The 20,036-nt window shown below is 35.7% G+C and overlaps 1 protein-coding gene across 1 annotated transcript in view; it reads right to left on the bottom strand.

Annotated features, from left to right (window-relative positions):
- LOC140138675 (potassium channel subfamily T member 2-like) overlaps positions 1-20,036 on the bottom strand; it is a 477,469-nt gene that overhangs the window by 88,430 nt on the left and 369,003 nt on the right. Inside the window, exons 5-7 of the mRNA XM_072160421.1 lie at positions 5,150-5,263; positions 2,565-2,600; positions 820-928 (exon numbers count right to left, since the gene is read on the bottom strand). Coding sequence (XP_072016522.1) covers positions 820-928; positions 2,565-2,600; positions 5,150-5,263 — 259 coding nt within the window. The remainder of the gene's footprint in view (positions 1-819; positions 929-2,564; positions 2,601-5,149; positions 5,264-20,036) is intronic.

Here is a 20,036-nt window from a genome sequence, read left to right as displayed (position 1 = left end):
GCTCAAAAAGAAAAGAAAAGGGAGAATATCTGAAGGTAAAAGCCGATAGTTTGTGTCTTACTTTGTGAATTCAGTTAGATCTAAATAAATATTAAGCTTGAACTATATCGAGTTTCATTTAGCGAAGAAGATTGAAACATTTAACCCAAGAAAATTCTGCTGTACATTTCTGCAATCAGAAGTAGACTTGTGCTTGTACAGCGTGTCCCAAAAGTAACTTAACATTGTGAATTGGCCATATCTCAAATATTTCCTACTTCATACCAAAATGGAGAACATATTCATATAGATAGATCTTTTAGAATTATTCTGATACCAAATTAAACAAAACAGATTTTAAAATGATAACACGTTATATCGTGTTCACGTCTCAAATGACGAGACTTATTTTGCGTTTACAAAAGTGGGTTTTACGGTACGGTAGATATCCATTAATTTCATGCCAAAGGGTCATGACCACATAGGCATGTTTGGTATCATAACATTTCTAAAAGAATTATCTACATACTGTGCAATTTTTGTAACAACACTATTAACCCAACGCAAGTTATGGCAAATTCACAATGTTAAGGGACTTTTGGGACACCCGGTACATCTGGCTTGTAGCCAAGGTGTGGTCCACTTTTCAGGGGGAAATGTGAAAATGTACGGTACACTAGAAGGATCAAATTAGAAAAAATTAGGCATATGAGCAAATTTCTTTTTGAGAAAAAGGTCTACATTTTGGAAATTCCTCAACCACCCCACCCCACCCCACCCACAAAAAAATTCTTGGCTATGAGCCTGGTTAGTTTAATTATTATTATTATCAAGACATACCTTGTATTGTAAATATAATAACAAAAATTTTTGTGACAGGCTGAGAAGTGCAAGTGTGAGTTGTATGGCCCACAGCCAGTCTGGTCTCTGTACCCACCATAATCGACACCTGTAAACAGTCGTAGAAATACCAACCAATTACTAGTATTCATTAGTATTCATAACTTGTTATTTTCTGTTATCTTGTTTTCAACATTTATTTATAACATTCGGCTGAAGCCAGGCAAAGCCCATAGTGCTCAGCTAAATTCAAGGGATGCCAACCGAATATGACAGGACAGGGATATGGGAAGAGGTCCGATTTCATGGTTGTTTGATGGGATCATTTATTAGATTTTCAAACAAAACATCATGTACAACCAAATTTTAGGCTTAAACAGCGAAAGGTGATATCGTGCTAATGTATACAGATGCTTTTGAGTCGTTCTCAACTTTAATTTCCCCTCTTTTACAAAATTATTCACTTTTATAGTATTTTTTAAAGCTTTTTCGGACATAAAATGTATTTATTAATGCCAAAATTGGTGGCGCTATTTAGTTACTGGAAATTACCCTTTCAAGCTTTTAATACAAATAATTCCTTTTATTGTTTAATAAAATATGTTTATAAAATTTCCTTGTTGCTTGTTTCACCTATTCCATCTGTTTTAATGGCGGTATTAATCACCTAACCCTCGCAAATAAAGAAATATGATTTAGGATAAATAGCGCCATCTATAGTTTGCATTTAGTTAATAATGAAGCCAATTCTATATACATCAAACAGCCGTGATTTTAGATGCAGGAGTACGCAAAAGCTGCGAGGACGAGCATGGATCGGCAACCAAACTTACACAAGGCAATGTGGGGAATAGATCCCGGGCTGCAGTGGTTAGAAGTGAGTGAGAAGACCACTGCACTAACCCGTCCTCCCATTTTTTCCACTTACTCGATGCCCCTCTGCTTTCTGTCTGTACTTTTATATTCTCTAGGTACCTCTACAAAGTAGTATATTGGGGGGGGTCTCCTCCCCCCTCCGAACTGGCTGCCCAGCATCATCTACCAGGCAAAAATCAACCAGAACTGCCCTTTTATACTGGTTCAATTTGTCACCCACACACAACTGACTCTGATACGCCATTGCCCCTCCCTTTACTATGTTTTGAATTTCTATGTTCATGCTATCCTGTGTGTATCACAGTCTTTTAGTATTCAAAAACAGATCAGATTTGGTTATCTTTTACCAAAACAAATTAATTAAAATAAAACCTGACCTAATTTGCTTTGTATGTTATGGTTATGCCAATCAAACAATTTCTTAGCCCTACTTCGATCAAATATAATAGCCTATTATGACAGCTCTTATATATTACTGCATCTTAACTCTAATGGGGGCACGGTGGTGGAAAAGCACAGGCTTTGCATTGCAATTGGAGGATTGCGATTTTGAGCCCGACGGTGCCATCGTGTTGTGTACTTGGGCAATGCACTTTACCTCACTTGCCTCTCTCTATCCAAGGGTGAAATGGGAAGCTGTTATAAATATTGTCCATTGAGTGCTGCCCAAAGGTATGACTCATACCCATGGCATGTTCATACTATGAGCATGCCATGGGCATTATATGGCAGGCGACATATTTTAATGACAGCGGAGTAAATGTAAAGGGCCTTGATACATGTGAAAAGCTCTGTATAAATGCCTACAATTTATTTAACTCTTCTGGTCTATTCAAAATTAATTTTTGTTTCATTTAGTTATTACTTACCATCTTATGTCAAGTTCTTCATCTGGTGTTACTTTGCTGCGAGAGAAGAGAAAAAAAACAGTGAACATAATTTTAAGTTTAAAATTCTCAGTACAAAATCCAATTTTGATGTTACATACCTCGATCAATGACAGTTTCGTGCTAACACTTATAGTCCAGGCAAAGTAATGGTTGACCTCAAACAAATTGCAACAGAATTTTTTTTACCACAATGCATTTCTATAATGTCCCTAGAATGACATACTAAAAGTCCCTAAATATCCAAGTGGTGGAAATATGCCTAATTTTAGCACTTTCTCGAATTGAATGACTAATCCCACCTCTTCCTTATCCAACACTCAACAGAGACAAAGGGAACTACTTTCTTCCGCACATATATGACCGAGTCCTAAAACAAACAGCGCCACAAACGTCAGCTCCAGCAGGTAGCAGCCATCGAGGTGCAGGGATTGGTCATTCAATTTGAAAAGGTGTTAAGTGTTAGCATGAAACTATCATTGATTGAGGTAGGCTATGTAAGATCAAAATTGTATTAATTTGTTCTAACAATTTTGAACTTAATATATCATTGACAATCCTGATGAAGTTATTTGCGCAGTGAACATAATTATTCAACAATAAAGACACTATCAGCAATTCACCAAATCAGAAAATCAATTAAGGTACCAGTTATGTTCACCCCCTGTATATCCTAGACAAAGACAGATATATCATAATTGAAACCAGCAGCCAATAGCTCCATCTGTTAGCTCGAATTTAAGACCTCATTTGTTGAAATTGTTCAAGAAATAAAAACACGATGATCTAAAAACCCAAGGAAGATGCCAATTTAATAGTTGCAGTTTAATTGCTCCATCGCATGGCTTATTGATTTGTACACAAAGTGTTTGCAAACAAGAGAACTAGCGTTATGCTTCCATTGATTAGCACATTAAAATAATGTTTTACGGGCAAAGCGAAAGGAAAATCTTGTGCTTTCATTGATTAGAAGTTAGAACACAAAAGTGCAACTTTTGATTTTGTTTCTTCATTCGGTTTTACCGTTTCTTTAATTCTCAACCAATTTTAACAAATAAGGTCTTAAATCAGAGCTAAAGAGTACAGGTTTTGGCTGCTTGTTTTAATTTTGACATTATTTGTCTTTATTTAGGATATACAAGGGTGAACACAACTGGTATCTTAATTCTTTGGCTTACTGTACTTTACATGCAAGCAGGTGTTGAGATCAAAAGCACCCTATAAAAATGCCTTTAAGAAACTGATTGTGACCAAATGTTTGAAAAGTAAAGAAGTGGTTTATGCAAATTTTTAAAGGTTAATAGTAATTTATATGTTCATGAATAGAATCAACTACCAGCATAATATTTGAAAACACTGTATTATTAGAAAAGTTGATGATTTTCATCATGAACCCCATTTTCCTTTCATTATTTTAGTCCCAAACCCCAATAATCCTTACCTAACCATAAACTTCACCCCAACCGATATCCGAAACCCTTATCCTAACCATTAACCTAACCATAACTCTGAACATAACTCCAAGACTCTAATCCTGACCCTAACCTTAGCCTAACCCTAACCCTATCCCTAACAATAACCCTAATGCTAACCCCAACCCTAAGCTTATCCCTAACCCTAACCTAAAATACCCTAAACCCTAACTAAAATGCCCTAAACCCTAACTAACATGCCCTAAACCCTAACTAAAATGCCCTAAACCTTAACTAAAATGCCCTAAACCCTAACTAAAATGCCCTAAACCCCAACTAAAATGCCCTAAACCCTAACTAAATGCCCCAAACCCTAACTAAAATGCCCTAAACCCTAACTAAAATGCCCTAAACCCCAACTAAAATGCCCTAAACCCCAACTAAAATGCCCTAAACCCTAACTAAATGCCCTAAACCTTAACTAAAATGCCCTAAACCCTAACTAAAACGCCCTAAACCCCAACTAAAATGCCCTAAACCCTAACTAAAATCTCTAAACACTAACTAAAATGCCCTAAACCCTAACTAAAATGCCCTAAACCCCAACTAAAATGCCCTAAACCCCAACTAAAATGCCCTAAACCCTAACTAAATGCCCTAAACCTTAACTAAAATGCCCTAAACCCTAACTAAAATGCCCTAAACCCCAACTAAAATGCCCTAAACCTTAACTAAATGCCCTAAACCCTACCTAAAATGCCCTAAACCCTAACTAAAATGCCCTAACCCTAATCAAACCCTTTTTTGGACTAATGATCCTTCAGACTACTGGGCTGTTTCCCACAATCCTTGCTATAGGGGTCTGCTCAAGAAGATATCCTACACTTCCCATAATGCATTTCCCCATTTAAATTTTCTGCACTAATTTGCTATCTAGTGCAACATGGGTCGATAGTAACACAATGTTCCGCAATCAACAGGGCACATCCATATCTTGCAAAATATGCCTATCAACCCATATTTAGCCAGTCTATTATCAAAATGAAAGCAAAGTAAATCTGTACAAAGTATAATGGGAGTGTCATTTGATGAAATGAGGTGATGTATCATGTTGCAAAGGATTCTGGGAAGATATCTTCTATGGGGTCTGCTTACCTTAATTCTGTTGTTAGTGTTGCTTCTGTGGTAAAGTTGATTATGTCTTGTGATTCATCTGGACTGTTGAGGTCATGATGTGGAGGGATACTGGACGAAAAATTACAAAATCTGCTGAAAAATACAAAATGCAAAGACAAAAAATGCTAACATTATAGTTATGTCTGAGAGCTTCTATTCTTGCATGTATACAACTAATAATCTAGTGCTAAAGCTGAAGCTGGTGATGTTTTGTACCTGGTGAAGAAAGCACTAGCTAGATGTGTTGGGAATGTTATAATTATGCACAAACAGTATCCAAGTTCAAAAAAAGGGGGGCTCACCACTGGTATAGCCAAGGGGAGCAAGGGGAAGCTGCCTCCTATGAAAAGTCCCCCACCCCCGTAACCAGAGGATGTTTAAAGACATTCCCACAACCCAATGGGGTTTCTGACCTTGTATGTCTGGCTTTTGTACACATGTGGTACAGTTGATCATGCCTTGCATTGGAATTGTGTGCAAATATCTGGTGTTTTCATCCTATTATTTAACATTCATAACATCGAGACTTAGGAATAAAATTAATGCAGTGGGACAATATGAATGTTTCCTGTAAGAAAATCAAATATCAGTCCTAAGTCTCAACTATTAGCTTGTTGGCTGCAGTTTTAAAATTACCATTTTGTGTGTGTGGCAATGGGGACTTTGCCTTTAAAATTAGGTTATATTGATCAAATTTCCCAATCATAGTGCATTGTAGGAATGCCTTTAAGCCTCCTCTGCCCGTAACATTTTTAGGCCTTTTTTGTACTTTATAGCAACTTTCGCTATGCTGCACCTGATAACGTAAGTACGTAACTATACTGGATGAAAAATCTACACCAAGAAGTCTCCTTATATTATTATAGTAACTAACCAAAATATCTTTCTTCCCAAAGCAAAAACTTTTCAAGCACTGTCTGTAGGGGGATTTTCGGTGAGATTTCATGGAAAACAGCCAAGCAGGGCAAAACATAATTATATTTTTCTTAGAGCCTTGGATGAAATTTCCTAGGATGACATTTTCTTGGATGATTAGAATTCCCTAACACTAATCCTCAAAGGATTGTGTACTAAGGCAAATGTAGTAATTGGCTGTTCCATTTAACATCCACAACCCCCTGTGGAAGATTTTGGAAATATCTTCCACAGGGGGAGTATGTTTTTCGTATGTAATTGGTCAGGGTTATTCATTTTGAAAGTCATACTCCCTCTGTATTACCTATATCTTCCACAAGTGGAGTGAGTATTTCAAATGGAAGTTACCCAATTGTCTATTCTATTTGAGACTCATACTCCCTCTGTGGAAGAATTTAGAATCTTCCACAGGGGATTGTGGATTTTAAATGGAATGGCACAATTGCAATTTGTACTGCTGAGGGCATTATCTGAAATTACAAATGGACATTAGATTACTCCTTTGTGCCAAATGCCTGCAGCAATCTCCAGGTGCATTTGAAATGACCAAGGTAAACTATAGGCTAGTGGTTACCACACCATAGCTGAATCATAGGGCTCAGCAGTATATTGTGGTATACCATTGTCACCTGGGGTGTCATACTTTCTTGGGATTTTGAGATATAGACCCAAAATAGGAATATTGATCGAGTCTTATGAGGAGTGAACCCCCCGGTGAGGTCATTATTTTTATTACTTTTTCACTTTCATTTGACACCACTCAGGGAGTCATACCTTTGTGGCATTTCAGACCTGTTAAGCGATTTTCATTATCTGCATCAATAATTATATTATTGAAAAATAACACTTGGATGTTTTGCAAAATTTCATTCTACAAATCATATACTTTGAAAACTTGCTTGATTTATTGTTGTTAACGAGTTATGTACATTATACAAAAGTGTTGTTGTTTCAGCCTTCTTAACAACATATCTCAATAACCACAGGACCTACAAAAATATATCTGCGATATTTGAATTCTTCTACACACACGCTATGAAAAGATCAATGCAAGTGGTTTTGCCAAAGCTCACTACCATTTACAAAATGCTGTGAACTACCAAATCGGAACAGTTTAAAATAGTTGCTAACCTTAAACAATGTTGTTTAAACTTTTACACAGCATTTTCACAGTGTAATGTGCTATTCAATTACAATCCACACTACCCCTGTGGAAGATTTTGGAAATACCGTAAACAGAGGGAGTATGTTATTCAAATGTAATTGGTCAAAGTTATTCATTTTGAAACCCATACTCCCCCTGTATTATGGCTTTACCTATATCTTTCACAATTTGAGTAAGTTTTTCAAATGAAAGCTACCCAATTGTCTATTCAAAACTTATACTCCCTCTGTCAGAGTATTTACCTAAATCTTCCATAGGGGAATGTGGATTTTAAATGGAATAGCCCAATAAGCCATTACAAAGGCATCTCATTATATAAACTAACAATTTCAATACAAAACATACACAACAAAGCCTTTAGAGATATTCTTCATAATTTCTCCATTTGCCCGAAACTGAGCATCATGAATAATTCCCATTAAAATTTTATATCTCCAATTACTGCTGGGACTTCCTAGAATTCTGAAAACACAGCCCTCTAAAAAGGACTCCAGGGAAAGATTAACATCCTACTCATGTTTATGGACCTAGAGTACCAAGTTAAATTTCAAATCAATTCTCATTAAAATTTATATCTCCAATTGGCGCTGGGAATACGATTGTCAATTTGATTCTCCAGAAGTACTATAATCTTTTTATATCTTTTCTAATTCCCCCAAAAAAGTGATAAAGTGCTCATTTTTGATTTTTCCCCAATTGGGAGTAGTACCTGCATAAAGCCTGATTCAGACTCGATGCTTTTAAAACACCGCAGCTAGGCGCGATGAAATTAAAATGTACATTTTTGAAAAGCAGGCGGGGTCTGCATCTTCTTTTATGGTCATTCTGCCAACCTTAAACTTTCTAGCAGCCAATCACAAGTGTCCATGACTGCGATATCGCAGCACGATGCAAAAAAGGGGAACAAAATCCAACTACATCACAGACCAAAATTTCCACCGCGCGATGAGAATTTTCACCGCCAAGCTCGTAAAAACCTGGCTCAGATTTCAATTTTATATCATCAGAGCATCGCATCGCACTGCGATGCGGAGTCTGAATCGGACTTAAGGCAGGAATCAGTAATTTATCATAAATTAAGACAGCTACCTATGCAAATGTAGCATTGCTTATTTGTATTGCTCGCAGGCACCATCTTATATTACAAACTAAATTAGATTCACTTCTGCGTGTCAAAAACCTTAACCACTGTAGTATTGCTTGCATTTTATTCAGATTCCTCTTTCTGCTTTTTCTGTTTCAGTTTTCTCTTTCTCCTGTAAGGGCTAAAAAAATATGATGTTTCAAAGTTGTGGATGATTCAAAATACAATGCAGAATACACTGTTATTTTCCTTTTTTCAAATAAATTTCCAAGTCAAATTCCTCCTACAAGGCTAAATAAGTCATACTGTAACATTCATTTTCGTGCCCTTTGCATTAACAGTTACCATGAAAATAAAAAATGCATGAACATGTTCCTTTACGTATAAGTCTATTTACGAAACCTCAACATCATTAACTTAAAAGCAAGCAAAGTAGTTTGAAATCAGCAAAGCGTAAACAATTACACTCGCAGTTACCACTTTTACAGTATCTTAATGCTCTTTCATTTTCCTTTTTTATAAAGATAGTTGTTCCAACAAAAAAAACATTCAAAGCAAAGTTTGGACCATTACTTGCCTTTTAACTTCCACCTATATGGCTAATAAAACAACATGATATGTCTAATAAGTCTGACCTGTATTACACAGCCGTGACGTTAGTCACGGCTGTGTCTTTTTTTCTTACAGGTTCTTTCTTCTTTCTTTCTTTCTTTCTTCTTTCTTCTGCCGACCACTACATTTGCTCTAGCACTTACATGCTTGTACCGATTTTGACCTAACTTGGTCACAACCATCATTGACCATGCCCCTACATGTCATATGAAACTTGTGGGGTCAAAGGTCAAGCAGGGGTCATAGGGGGCAAAAACGTGATTTCAACTCAAAATGCTTCTTCTCTCACAGATTACGTTGGAGAGTGACACCACTAGCACACATGCATTGTTATTATCCAGTGTCTATGGGGTCCTCACAGATTTGGGATCAAAGGTCATTAAGGGGTCACTTCCGGTATAAAACGAAAAACCTTCAAACATTTTTATTTGCTAAGAAAAACATAGGACAGTAACGGTATGTTTACAAATAATTTGTAGTTACTCTGTGCATATGTGGTATTTTTTTATTTAGGGTTAAAGGTCATTAAGGGGCTACTTCCGGTATAAAACGAAATTCATTTAAAATGCTTCTTCTCCCACAAATTACGTGTGACAGTGACGCCACTTGCACACATGCATTGTTATTACCCAGTGTCTATGGGGTCCTCACAAATTTGGAATCAAAGGTCATTAAGGGGCCACTTCCGGTATAAAACAAAAAACCTTCAATTTTTTTTATTTGCTAAGAAAAACATTAGAGGGTGATAGTATATTCACATGTGAATTGTGTTTACCTATTGTACATGTGGTATTTTTTCATTTGGGGTCAAAGGTCATTAAGGGGTCACTTCCGGTCTGAGACGAAAAACCTTCAAAATGCCCCTTTCTGCCACAAATAACATAGCAAAGTGGTGCCACTTGCACCCATACATTGACATTAGCTAATGCCTATGGGCGTTTTATTTATTTTGAGGTCAAAGGTCATTAAGGCGTCAAAACACGGCTGTGTTCGTGGTCTTAGACCACAGCTAAGTCTAGTTATAATTTTTTTTAAAGCACCTGCTCTAAAAAAATAATCCATCTCTTTGTGCTGAAATATCATGGAGTATTGTACTGGAAATGGGCTATTCCATTTAAAATCCACACTACCCACGTGGAAGATTTTGGAAATATCTCCCATAAGGGGGAGTATGTTTTTCAAATGTAATTGGTCAGAATAAATCATTTTAAAATCCATACCCCCTCTGTATTACAGCTTTCCCTATATCTTCCACAACTGGAGTGAGTATTTCAAATACAAGTTACCCATTCTATTCAAAATTCATACTCCCTCTGTGGATGACTTTAGCTAAATCTTCTACAGGAGAAGTTGTGGAGGATATGCTTTAGGTTTTGAAGGCTTATTTGTTTCTTTGCTTGCTTGTTGATAATATGTTTCATGGTTAAAACAACTATCATTTAAACACAAGTTTCCACAAATAAACACAATTGCTATTTTGTATTTCAAAAAGATTTTCTAAATAGTTACTGCACAAAAATTGAAAGCTATATACATGTAGCAGCTTTCTTTTTGTACCTTATTTATTAGATTTGTCTTCGGTTTTAATTAATTTGAAAATCATAAATTGCTTCATCAACAAAATAACACACACTTGTGTGACACTCACTTCAATTTAATTGCACCTAATTTTCAAATGACTTTGTAAATTGATTGATGCATTTAAAATTTGACCCAGATTTTAGATTTGAATCACTGTATTACTATGTCACTTCTGAGTGCATAATGATATTTAATTTTACAATTTGAAAATAACTTCTCAATAAAAAAGCGGTGCAGAAATAGGTTATATTGTTTGAATGAATACTAATCAATGCTTGAAGTGTTTCTATGGCAACAGGTTTTAATTTGAGTCATCTTCATAATAATAATCATACCCATAATTATCATCCTCATCATCATTTCTTTCTTCTTTCTTTCTTTCTTTCTGTCTGTCTGTCTGTCTGTCTGTCTGTCTGTCTGTCTGTCTGTCTGTCTTTCTTTCTTTCTTTCTTTCTTTCTTTCTTTCTTTCTTTCTTTCTTTCTTTCTTTCTTTCTTTCTTTCTTTCTTTCTTTCTTTCTTTCTTTCTTTCTTTCTTTCTTTCTTTCTTTCTTTCTTTTCCGGACGATCGTAAAAATCATCAAAATTTAGATTTTGGTACCGTTGTCATTATCATAAATGTGTTAACATAGCCTGCTAGTGGTTCAGCCGAAAGCTGTGTATTTAAGACCAAATAAGGCATTTACATATGCATCTGTAATTTATATACCAACCGTATATAAATTCGCTAAATGTATTTGAATGGGGCTTCAACTTCGTCAATACTGCTGTTTTTTTGTTTTTTGCAAAATTTTGAATTTCAAAAATACCAAATGATAACTTGAATGAATTATCCTTCACTTTTAGGCAATTTATGAACAATTTTTTTTTTTTACCCTTCCGCCAAATTTTTCATTTCAAAAATACCAAATGATAATTTGAATGACTTATCCTTCACTTTTAAGCAATTTATGAACAATTTTATTTTTTTACCCTTCCGCAGGGATCACTGAATGGGTCTTTAATTCTTACTTAACCTGGGATGACCAATCAATCTCTCATTATCACAACCATCTTCTTCCTTTTCCTCCTCCTCTTCCTCCTCCTCCTCACTGCATCAGTCATTTATTTATTATCATCATAACCATCTCCTTCTTCCTCATCCTCTTCTTCCCTGCACCCTCATTCTCCTCCGCCTCATTATTGTCATTGGGCCCATTCATCTGCATTTCTCACCTACCCCCAAACCTCTTTCAACCCAAAATATTAATATTCATATTTTCAAACATCCTTTGCCAAAACTGACAAACCATACTCATACGTTTCTCATTTTCTTATTCAGAGAGCAGTATTTTTACACATTTCTCCCAGGGCGTTTTCAATTTGAGAAGCCATCAATAATATAATATAGATGGTTTGTGAAAGTGCATGAAGACTTGCAAAGAGGTAGATGTGCTTTGGTTCGATGTGTTGTCAATGTTAGGACATGTTTCCTTCTACATGTAGGGGAAGTGGATGTAATTATGAATTCTTTTTGAGAACATCTTTATTGTTAGACATAATTTAACATTTAGCCTGTATATAAACTATGGAGCATTATAGCATTGATCTGATGCTTCTTTTATATAGGGTTAAAATAAAACAATTAGCAGTGTGGGATGATCTATTAAATTTGTTATTCTATACTCAAAATGCTGAAATAATACTAGTAATAATTTTAGGAAGGGTTTCTGTGCATTAGGAGCATGTGTTGACGATATATCTCAATTTAGTAATGCTCTGATCTGACCTGTAATTATTATTGAAATTATAAATACTGAAGAAAAGCACCTGCTATATAAAAATAATCCATCTTTGTGCTGAAATATCATGGAGTATTGTACTGGAAATATCTAATTACAAATAAAAAAAATCTATTGAGTGAATCATAAAAGGAGTGAAATTGAACCTTACTTTTTGTACAATAAGAAAGACCTGAACATTATTTCTTATCCACTTTATTCAAGTGTGACTTCTAACAAAAGGTGCTGGTTCCCGTAGTATTCCTCATTCCAACCAATTCAATGCAAGACTTCTGGAAGTCCTAAACAAGGTATAGCAGTCACTGATAGGATATGCAGCTTATAGAACATGGATAACCTCTATTTTCTGAAAAGATTATACTTTTTACCCCAAGTCGTTAAATGCCTTTGATGGATATTAAATGATGATGAGTCTTAATAGTTTTTGAGCTAAGAGCCAAGCTCTGATAACCGAAATAGTTACCAGTATTCTACATAAAATCAAATGAAGATAAGCACATTTTTAATTGCTTTAAATAGCTTAGTACACTTTTATCAAAACATATATCTTTCTTCTTAACATTCTTCTTTCTTCATTTCTTCCACTTCTTTCCTCCCTTCCTCTCTTTCTCCTCCCTTCCTTCCTTTCTTCCTCCCTTCTTTTAATAATTCAATCAAACCACTTAAATTGAGAACAAATATTAGTTTCCAATAGTAACAAGCAATATAGTAAACAAAATTAATTCAGAAATTAATAAAGCACTTAAATAATAAAATATTCAGAATTTAAACAAGGATTGAGTGCATTTCTGAATTGGTGGTATATGATATGATATCAATACAAAAAGATATATAAAGCAGTTTCTGCATCACTCCTTACAGTATAAAGAAATTTAACCCAATCTATTTTACCACAGTCAATATTGGTATATGAAATACTAAACTAACTCTGAAGACTTAAATTTCCCATCTACTCACTATACAGCCTTAACTAAATGAAGCTAATATATACCACAGTGCACTGGTTCACAGTGTCACAGAGTACCAATTCCATGCATTATGATAATGTAGAGCTTGAAATGAGAATAAATTGGGACCAGACTGTCTTACTTTGACAAAATGAAGATCTGAGATGCAAATCACAATATAAAATGGCTGCCTTCTGTGCAGTGTCTTAGCTACAATCAACGAAAAAAGTCTTGGAACGCTTGCGTCTAAATAACGGAAAACTGTCACCCCCTCTCCCCCGTGCAATGTTGAGAAATGCCAATGTCTTCAGCGGTTCCCCAATGTGTTCCAACATTGCTTGATGGGGCGAGGGGAAGGGTAAATCATTGTTGTAGATGTCATGTTTCTTCCCAAACACAATATAGGTCATATCCATGAACATAAGAAATTCTGCACGGAATTTCGACAGAGTGTGCCAAGCATTCCAAGGACTTTTTTCGTTGATTGTATAGCCAAGTTTGCTCCTGGTACGGGCAAAATTAATGCCTTTGACAAATGCTGCATTATAATTGTAGGTATTGACAAAGCCTGTTGACCTTTTTAGTAGACCAGCTTTGCAAAACAAGGCCATAGCACGACATATTTGAACTTTTTGAACCCCCGATGGGTTGTAGAGGCCTGGAAAATGTTTTAAAGGTCAAATTAGGACAGGCATATTTACTCAAATGACAGGCAAACCTCAATTTCTAGCTAAGACCCTGCTTCTGTGTATGTCTAAAAGTGAGATATTTTGTAAAGTAATACCTTCAAAAAAGGCTTATTAGTGAAGGTCACTTAACACAGTGAATATGGCACAAAAAGTGGATTAAAAAGCTTGCCGACAAAGCGTTCAGATGCAAAAAGCAATTTATATGCATTTTTCTTGATTTAGAGACATAGACAAATAATGAGTCATTAAATATAAAGAAAATATGTGCTACTTTTGTATAGTTTCAAAAATAAATTAACAGTGGCGTAGCTAGGGGTTGTGGCACCCGGGCCAAAGGATAAATAATGCCCTCCCCCATTCTTGAAACAATTACACACAGAGCGTGCTAAATTTGCATAAATACCACTAAGTAATTTTGGTTATAAACATGTTAAGTTCAGTGAATTTTGGTCTTAAATTGATCTTTTAAATGAGTATTAATGCTGAAAAGCGCGCAATGCGCACAGAAATTTTGACTTCATTACTTTGAATGGGGCACAAAATCTATGCAGAATTGGTCAAATTAAATTGAAATGTTTAAAGCAGGGTGTAATAAAAGCTATAAGGCAGATAGATGGTGATGGCCTTAACTCAAAAATCTGAAAATGGCGTTAAGGGGGTACTACACCCCTGTGGTAGATTTGTGACTATTTTTATATTTTTCTCAAAAACTAAAAACACACTGGTAACAAAAGTTATGTATAATATTGGGGCAAGGAATCCAATTACTACACTGAAATTTCAGTGACTCAAGACAAGCTGTTCAGTATATATGATAGGAAATGAGGTACATCCTAGCGGTACCTCATTTCTTATCATAAATAACGAACCACTTGTCTTGGGTTACTGACTGAAATTCCAGTGTAGTAACTGGATTCCTTGCCCCTATAATACACATAACTTTTGTTACCAGTGTGTTATTAGTTTTTGAGAAAATTGCAAAAATAGTCACAAATTTATCGAAGGGTGTAGTACCCCCTTAAGAATTCTTAAAATATCACAAGAATTATCAATAACAATAATTAATATCACAAGGCAGCACAGAGCCTGTAATAAACTCTTCCTATTATGGCTACCTCATTGCAATATCACTCTACACTAAATATTTGCTTGCTTCAAAATCAAATAATGATATTGATTGTTATCAAATAATACAAATAATGATGCAAATATTGAGGGATTCAATTTTCAAAACACATTGCGTTTTTTTGTTAAATAAGATACTACGTGTTGTAACATGGGAGATGTTTTAAATGAGAAAGGGGGAAAGCAGTGGCATAGCATGGGTCATCATATTGGGGGGGGGCACCGACCATGATGGGGGAACCAGGTCTGATGCACACTTAAAACTACGAGGTCAAAAAATGACCCAAACGGGGTCATTTTTGACCCCAGCATAGTTATCAACTAAACACCATACCACTAACGGGGTCATTTTGACCCCATTGGTCGGGGTCATTGCAATGACTACGTATTTGGGTCAAATAGTAACCCCATTGGGGTCAAAATATTACCACATTTCGGGTCAAATGAAATGACCCTTCAAAAGGGTTGCCTTATTGGGTTACTTAATGACCTCATTTCGGGGTCAAATGAAATGACCCATTTGAAAGGGTTGTTTTATAGGGTTACTCAATAACCACATTTAGGGGTTGTTTGGATTTTTTTAGTAGGCCTATATGGTCATGCTGGTCCCACCAGGACATAAGTGTGTTTCTGCACAGAGAAAGCATTACATAAACTGCAAAATGCATCTGTGTATCACACTCACACACAGTCAGTCATCGCCTATGGCAGTTCACGTAGGCCTATATTATAAGCTTACATGATATAAGCTTATAACAACTGCAGCCAAGACACCAGCCACGACAACATGAAATTGGAATGAATCTGCGTGCATAGACAAGGGTCTATGCATCCTTGCAGTCTCACTTTTCAACTAACTTTTCATATTCCATCATGCAGACAAGCACACACGACAATCCGCTGAGCTGCACAATCAGAACAAATATGGCGCTGATGTGACCATTGAGCCGATGCACACCGTGTGTGCAAATAGTTCAAATGCAAGTCATTATAAAGTTGACAAATTGGGTAACTTCGGTCAAAAAATTAGTTTTATTTATTAATCAACAAACATTAATTGCAGCTCATGTTTAAACTCATTTATGAATTGAGATTTTCAAAGCGGAAGATTGAAACTGATATCAATGCGCGACGGTATCGGCAAAATGACCACTAAGTTTTTGACCACGCCCGTCGTGGCTGAAATGACCTCGTGAATGTGGTCAAATTAAAACAGTACAACCCCCTTGAAGGGTCAAAACAACCCCAAACGTGGTCAATTCAAAATGACCACGGAAAATATAACCCCGTAGTTTTTAGTGTGTGGAGGGGGACACAAGCTATTTTTTGGCAATTTTCCTATGGGATTTTCTACATTTTGCAATCAATTTGCTATGCCACTTTGAAAGAACAAGAGGCCAACAGCAGACAGAAAAGAGAGGAAAAGAGAGAGAGAGATTGATGACAGAAAGAGATGATTAAGAGAGATTAAGAGAAACTGAGGGAAAGTAGTGGCGTAGCCAGGGCTCTTTTTTGAAGAGCGGGAAAGTTTAACGAAAATTGTCAAAAATTTGCTACAAAAATGGACTAAAAATATTAAAGTACCAGGATGGCCAGCATCAAACAGGGGGGCAAGAGGGTGGCAAGATCTCAGAAAGGGGCAGCTGGCTCCCTGGCTACACCACTGAGGGAGAGTCTAGAGTACCAGGGAGAAAGCAAAAACAAGAGATAGAGAAAGAAATGCATTGCATTATCTGATAGATGCAAAGTGCAATCCCTTGCAAAAGGTCATGCAGAATATAAATTAATTGAGTCAGAATCAACATCCTGATGCAAGCTAATATGATAAATAAATCTTATAACCTTCGCTGACGGCAGGTTGCTCCAGAAATAACTTTAAATATTTACAAATACAAATGATTTGTGTAACCTTTGGAATTTAGTTATTATCATCAGTGGCAGGGATTTATTCGTTTGTTTGCTTGTTTTTCAGTTCTTATGTGCATTCGTTATTCAACCAAATCAATTAATAACTAATTGATTGCTGTAAACTAATTGATTGATTGAATAATTATTGATTGATTGATCAATTGATTGATTGATTGATTGATCGATTGATCGATCGATCGATCGATCGACCGATCGATTCATTGATTGATTGATTCATTCATTCATTCATTCATACATTTTCCCAATAATTACTGTTCCATTTATGTTTCAATCTTGCAATACTTTTTATTAAACATGGCACTTAAATTTAGTTTAGGGAACATGAAGACAAACCTCCCTGTAGGGCATAATAATACTCACTTAATTTTGGTCTCAAAAGATTTCGCCGACATGTGTGACATTATTAAATTCATGTTAGAGTCCCAGCAAGAATGCCAGTGCTATCTCAGTCGTGCAATAAATTGAGTTGATACAACCTCTGTGGAATAGTGTGACGATTAATTCAAATACGAAAGGAAATTGGTTTTCTTCCATGTAAGAAAACCTAACTCTCCACGCAGGATGACTGCAGATGACAAGTTTTTTTTAAATTATTCAAAAATTTCATAATTGTTAATTTTCATGACCATATTTGGAATCAGCATGAAAAATGCATTAAAATGAGTACAAACAAGCCTAGTATTGGTTCAGTGGTTCTATTGATATTTTGAGAAAATATCTCAAAACTTGGATGTTTTATATTGAAGATGGCTAACAATACATGCAGCACATTAACTGATCAGAAGACAGGCCGGCAACTTCAGAGTAATGCTCTGGAGAATATACTGGCTCAACTAGAATGAAGAACTCAAAATAAGATACAACGGTAGATGTATGTGATTGAACATGAAATATTTATTGCATTTTCTGCAACATCCCATGTTTATAAACATGTGCAAGCATCTTCCCAATTATATGTGTGATATAGATAGTTTGCTGTATACCTGAGGATAGAATAATTAGCAACCAAAGTGCTTTGACATATGTACCTAAAGAGATGTGGGAATAAAATCCTGCAAAGAAATTAAAATGCATCCCTTTCTCATATGTGACCATCCTCCACAACTGAGCCCGGATGTCGCCAGTGCCACTATTGAGATATGCTCCATCGAAAAAACAATAGGAAACAAAGGATTTATTGACTACTTAAATGTCAAGTACTATAGACATGATATACATCATTTTAAAGCTAATTTCAAGCATTTTGGTTGAATATCTCTAAAATGATGATTGGCGACTTAAGGGCTCAGTTGTGCTGAGGGGTCACATATTATATGTGGAATAAAGAACATAGTTTTGAAGGTATGTTGTATAACATAATAATTAGATATGGGAACGGGAATATTTGTTGCGATTTATTTTACCATAAAATCCTGAACAGGAATGAAAATGCACCAATGAGCTGAATAAATAACTTGTTTGTTTCCTGTAGGTGTTCCAAAGACCAAGATGCAAGATGTACTCCCTATTCCAGAAAAAAACAGAACTAACTGCTGTATTTTTCTGGAATAACTGCTGTATTTTTCTGGAATAACTGCTGTATTTTTCTGGAATAGGGAGTATACAGGAAACAGTTTGTTGCTGTTGTTGTTAAGCCTTGCAGTCTTGAAAGCCAATATTGTTCATTGCCAGAGTTCATTGTCTCTGATCCTTTGGTGAAATTCTAGGACTGTTTCTAGAACTTTTTACTCTAAGATTACAGTCTAAGTGCTCTGCGATGCCTTTCACAAATGGCCACCACTTACTATTTTGCAATTTAGCTAATTAGAAGTCAGAACTGAATATGGATTAGGAAGAATAGATGGTCAACAAAATTTAAAAATTCAAAAATCTTAAATATTTATGAGAGGATTAAGAATCTCTAAGGAATTGATATGGGTTCAAATTAATAATTTATACCCTATTCTAATCAGTGTAATGCCTGTGACACTTCGCATGTTTATAGTGTGAGCAGATGTATGGGACTTTGACATATAAATTCTGTCCAGTCAGAAATTGTCCGAAAACTTGCTCGCTATAAACAAGCGCCGTAATGGGTATGTACTGTGCAACGATATCCTTCTCAACAGAAGGATATTGGCGCAAGATATTTGCACTATAAACACACAAGGATAAATTGTGTGTTGTGTTACCAGAAGTAGCAGCCTCTTCATCTGTCATTGGATATGCACAGGACATTCAGAACTCTTCTCAGTCCCAAGAGTTATCAAAGCAGAAGCAACAAGTAGGTTCACTATGATCACACTGTTGGACAGGCTTTGCAAGTGTAACCTCAGAGACATTTCAGATGTACGGTAATGTTAGTTGGCCGTTGGTACAAGATTTGTGCGGTAACTTGTACATACAAGTACTATTGTAAAGGATGTACTATAGATTTACTGTAACCATGCACTGGTCATATACGTAAAATATGTCAAAAATGCAATAAAAATAAGAAAACACCATGCATACAAACCATTACCATGATTATGTTGCAATACATTACTGCTACATTTTTGGTATTTTTCACAACTAACTAACAACGATTATCCCTCAAATACTTTCAAAATTTCTAACATAAGAAATGTGGTGGTGGACATGACAAATCTCAAGTTTACCACACGGCCCTGTGAAAACCAACTGAAAGGCTCTTTATACTTTTCCTGTATTGAAATCATATTAAAAAGACAGATAAAATGAATATCTAATTCTGTCATTGCCCATTATTATGAATACTTTGTGTGCAGAAACACTTATGACTGCAAATAACTTTAATACAAAAGTACTATCTATCACCAATTCCCATCAACCATTTCATCACCATTAAATTCAACCTGACACCATTACTATTCACTTCCATTAGTGTTAAATTACTGTATACATAACCTGTGTCTTGCATTTCTTACTTACAGCAAGACCCTGAGCTCATATTATATGTTAATGGGTAGATCTTGAATTTCATTTATATATGGGAGAAACATACTAAGAGGGCTTCAGAAGATAGCACAATGTTAATGGTGCA

This window comes from Amphiura filiformis, chromosome 18 (assembly GCF_039555335.1).
Source record: "Amphiura filiformis chromosome 18, Afil_fr2py, whole genome shotgun sequence".
NCBI lineage: Eukaryota > Metazoa > Echinodermata > Ophiuroidea > Amphilepidida > Amphiuridae > Amphiura > Amphiura filiformis.
This window is presented reverse-complemented; position numbering and strand designations above follow the sequence as displayed.